This window comes from Rhea americana, unplaced genomic scaffold, assembly GCF_003343005.1.
Source record: "Rhea americana isolate MKP2758 unplaced genomic scaffold, rheAme1 scaffold_575, whole genome shotgun sequence".
In the NCBI taxonomy this organism is placed as follows: Eukaryota; Metazoa; Chordata; class Aves; order Rheiformes; family Rheidae; genus Rhea; species Rhea americana.
The window spans coordinates 93460-96131 of NW_028186729.1; the positions used below are offsets into that span (position 1 = coordinate 93460).

The window sequence follows — 2672 nt, forward strand, 5'->3', positions numbered from 1 at the left end:
GGAGCGGAGCCGGGAGCGGAGCGGAGCGGAGCCCGGCTCGGGACCGAGCTGCGCCCCGGCGCTGCTTCCCCCGGGGCTCCTGCTGCAGCAGCCCGGGAGCCGCTCGGACCCGTCCCCCAGCAGCTCCCAGCACCCCCAGCAGCTCCCAGTTCCCCCAGCCCGGGATCTGCCGGGAGCCCCCAGCACCCGCCACCTCATATCCTCCGGGAGATCCCGACACTTCCCAGAGCAGCACCCCAGCAGCTCCCAGCATCCCCAGTAGCTCCCAGCACCCGCAGCCCCAGCAGGGCCAGGGCAGCTCTCCCCCCCGGCCCAGCTCTGCCCCGCGCAGGGCTGTCCCCAGGGGCGCAGGGTCCCACCCTCGCCGCCGTCCTCCACCTGCCCAGGGCCCCCGTGACATGAGCTGTGTCCGGTCTCAGGCACCGTGGGCCGCATCCTGCCCCAGCAGTGCCCTGGGGTCCCGGGAGCACAGGGACCTGAGCCCTGGGGCTGGGCTGCAGCATGGTGGGGGGGAGGTTGTAGCTGGCCCGGGGGGCGGAGGGCTGCCCCACGGCCGCCCCACAGCCGGGCGGCGCGCCCAGCCGCGTCCGTGCGGCCCGGCCCAGCAGTGCTGCAGCGCAGCTGCCAGATGTTGGGGGCAGGCGGGGGGCTGCCTCACTCCAGCTGTTGGGGGGGAGGAATTACTCATAGTTTCCACCGCGGGGGCCCTGCCCCTGCCTCCCGCCCCGCCAGGCGCCCGGGCGGATGGCGGCGGGGCGCTGAGCCCCGGCCCCCCCCGCGCCGCCCCGCTGCGCCCTGGGGCTGCGGCCCCCCTACGAGCCCGTCCCCGCTGCCGCCTGTGCCCTGTGCTGCCTCTTCGGCATCGTCTACAGCTGCTTCGGTGAGTGCGGGGCGGCGGGGGGCGTGCGGAGGGGCGCTGCGGGGGGCGAGGGGCGCGCCAAGGGGCACRCCATGGGGAGCGAACGCCATGGGGCACAGCCACGGGACGTGGCCAGAGGGCATGGCCGGGGCACACCAYGGGGCATGCCATGGGGCACGGCTGGGGAACACCATGGGGCACAGCCAATGGGCACGCCRTGGGGCATGGCAGTGGGGCACGGCAGGGTGCGTCCCCTGGGACACGCCACRGGGCACACCTTGGGGGAACGCCACGGGGCACACCATGGGGCACAGCCATGAGGCATGCCATGGGGCATAGCRAGGTGCACGCCATGGGGCACGCCGTGGGGCCCGGCTGAGGGACATGGCGATGGGCAGAGCAAGGGGCACGCCATGGGGCCCAGCCCCTGCTGACTGCCCCACGCCGCCGCCAGGGTACCGCTGCTTCAAGGCCATCATGTTCCTCTCGGGGCTGCTCTTCGGCTCCACCGTCATCTTCCTGCTGTGCTACAAGGAGCGGATCCTGGAGACGCAGCTGAGCCTGGAGGTGAGCGCGGGCATCGCCCTGGGCATCGGCGTGCTCTGCGGGCTGGTCACCATGCTGGTGCGCAGCGTGGGGCTCTTCACCACCGGGCTGCTGCTGGGGCTGCTGCTGGCCACGGCCGCGCTGGTGGCCGCCGAGCCGCTGCTGCGGCCGCAGAGCCTCTGGGTGCCGGCCGGCAGCCTGCTGGGGCTGGCGCTGCTCTGCGCCCTCCTGGCCCTGCAGTGGCAGAAGCCGCTGACGGTGCTGTCCACGGCCGTCTTCGGGGCGGCCGTCATCGTGGTCTGCGTGGACTATTTCGTGGAGGCGCTGGCGCTGGTGCTCTACGTGTACGACCGGCTGCGCCTGGCGCCGCCGGGGCCGCTCTGCTGGTACAGCTGGGCCRTGCTGGGCGCCTGGCCGGCGCTCAGCCTCCTCGGCGTCCTGCTCCAGTGGAAGCTCACGGCCGACGGCTTCTCCCACACCGACGGTGAGCTGGGACCCCCCTCCCTCCCGGCTCCCGWCTGCCCCGGGCCGGGGGGCCCGGACGCCTGGGCTCTCCGGGCAGCCCTGGGGATGGTGGAGGCTGAGCGGGAAGGGTGTGAGATGATGGGGACGGGGAAGAGGTGGCAATGGGGACTGCGATGGTGGCAGAGATGGTGACCAGGGTGGTCATGGGGACCAGGAGGGTGGCAGGGATGGGGCTGGTGACCGGGGTGGTCATGGGGACCAGGAGGGTGGCAGGGATGGGGCTGGTGACCGGGATGGGGCAGGGATGAGGATGGCGACCAGGGTGGCAATGGGGACCAGGAGGGTGGCAGGGACGGGGGTGGCAATGGCGACAGAGAAGGGGTTGGCAGCTGGCAGGACGGTGGCAGCGGGGAAGGAGGTGGCGATGGCAAGGGTGATGGAGAAGGGCACTGGCGCGGGCGTGGGGACGGCCGTGGGAGGAGGCGGTGGCAGGGATGGCGCTGCCCGTGGGGACGGCGCCGGGAACGGCAACAGGGCAGCGATGGGGCTGGGGAGAGCCGCCAGGACGGCGATGGGGATCGCGGYGGGGCCGGCGACGGGGCCGGCAGCGCCCGCCCGGCGTCAGCGCCTCCCCCTCCGCAGTGGTCATCAGCCGGCGGCAGAAGCGGCTGCAGCTGCTCCGCATCCGGCAGAAGGAGGCCAAGCGGCGGCAGAGCCTGGCCCCGCAGGAGGGCACCTACCGCCGCAAGCCCGCGCCGGTGAAGCGCTACGCGGGCGACGTGCTGGCCCCGGTGAGTGCCGC

At 74.0% G+C, this 2672-nt stretch overlaps 1 protein-coding gene across 1 annotated transcript in view; it reads left to right on the forward strand.

Annotated features, from left to right (window-relative positions):
• Positions 1-398: 398 nt before the first annotated feature.
• LOC146587670 (transmembrane protein 198-like) overlaps positions 399-2672 on the forward strand; it is a 4278-nt gene continuing 2004 nt past the window's right edge. Inside the window, exons 1-4 of the mRNA XM_085319201.1 lie at positions 399-504; positions 764-880; positions 1314-1889; positions 2513-2661. Coding sequence (XP_085175327.1) covers positions 399-504; positions 764-880; positions 1314-1889; positions 2513-2661 — 948 coding nt within the window. The remainder of the gene's footprint in view (positions 505-763; positions 881-1313; positions 1890-2512; positions 2662-2672) is intronic.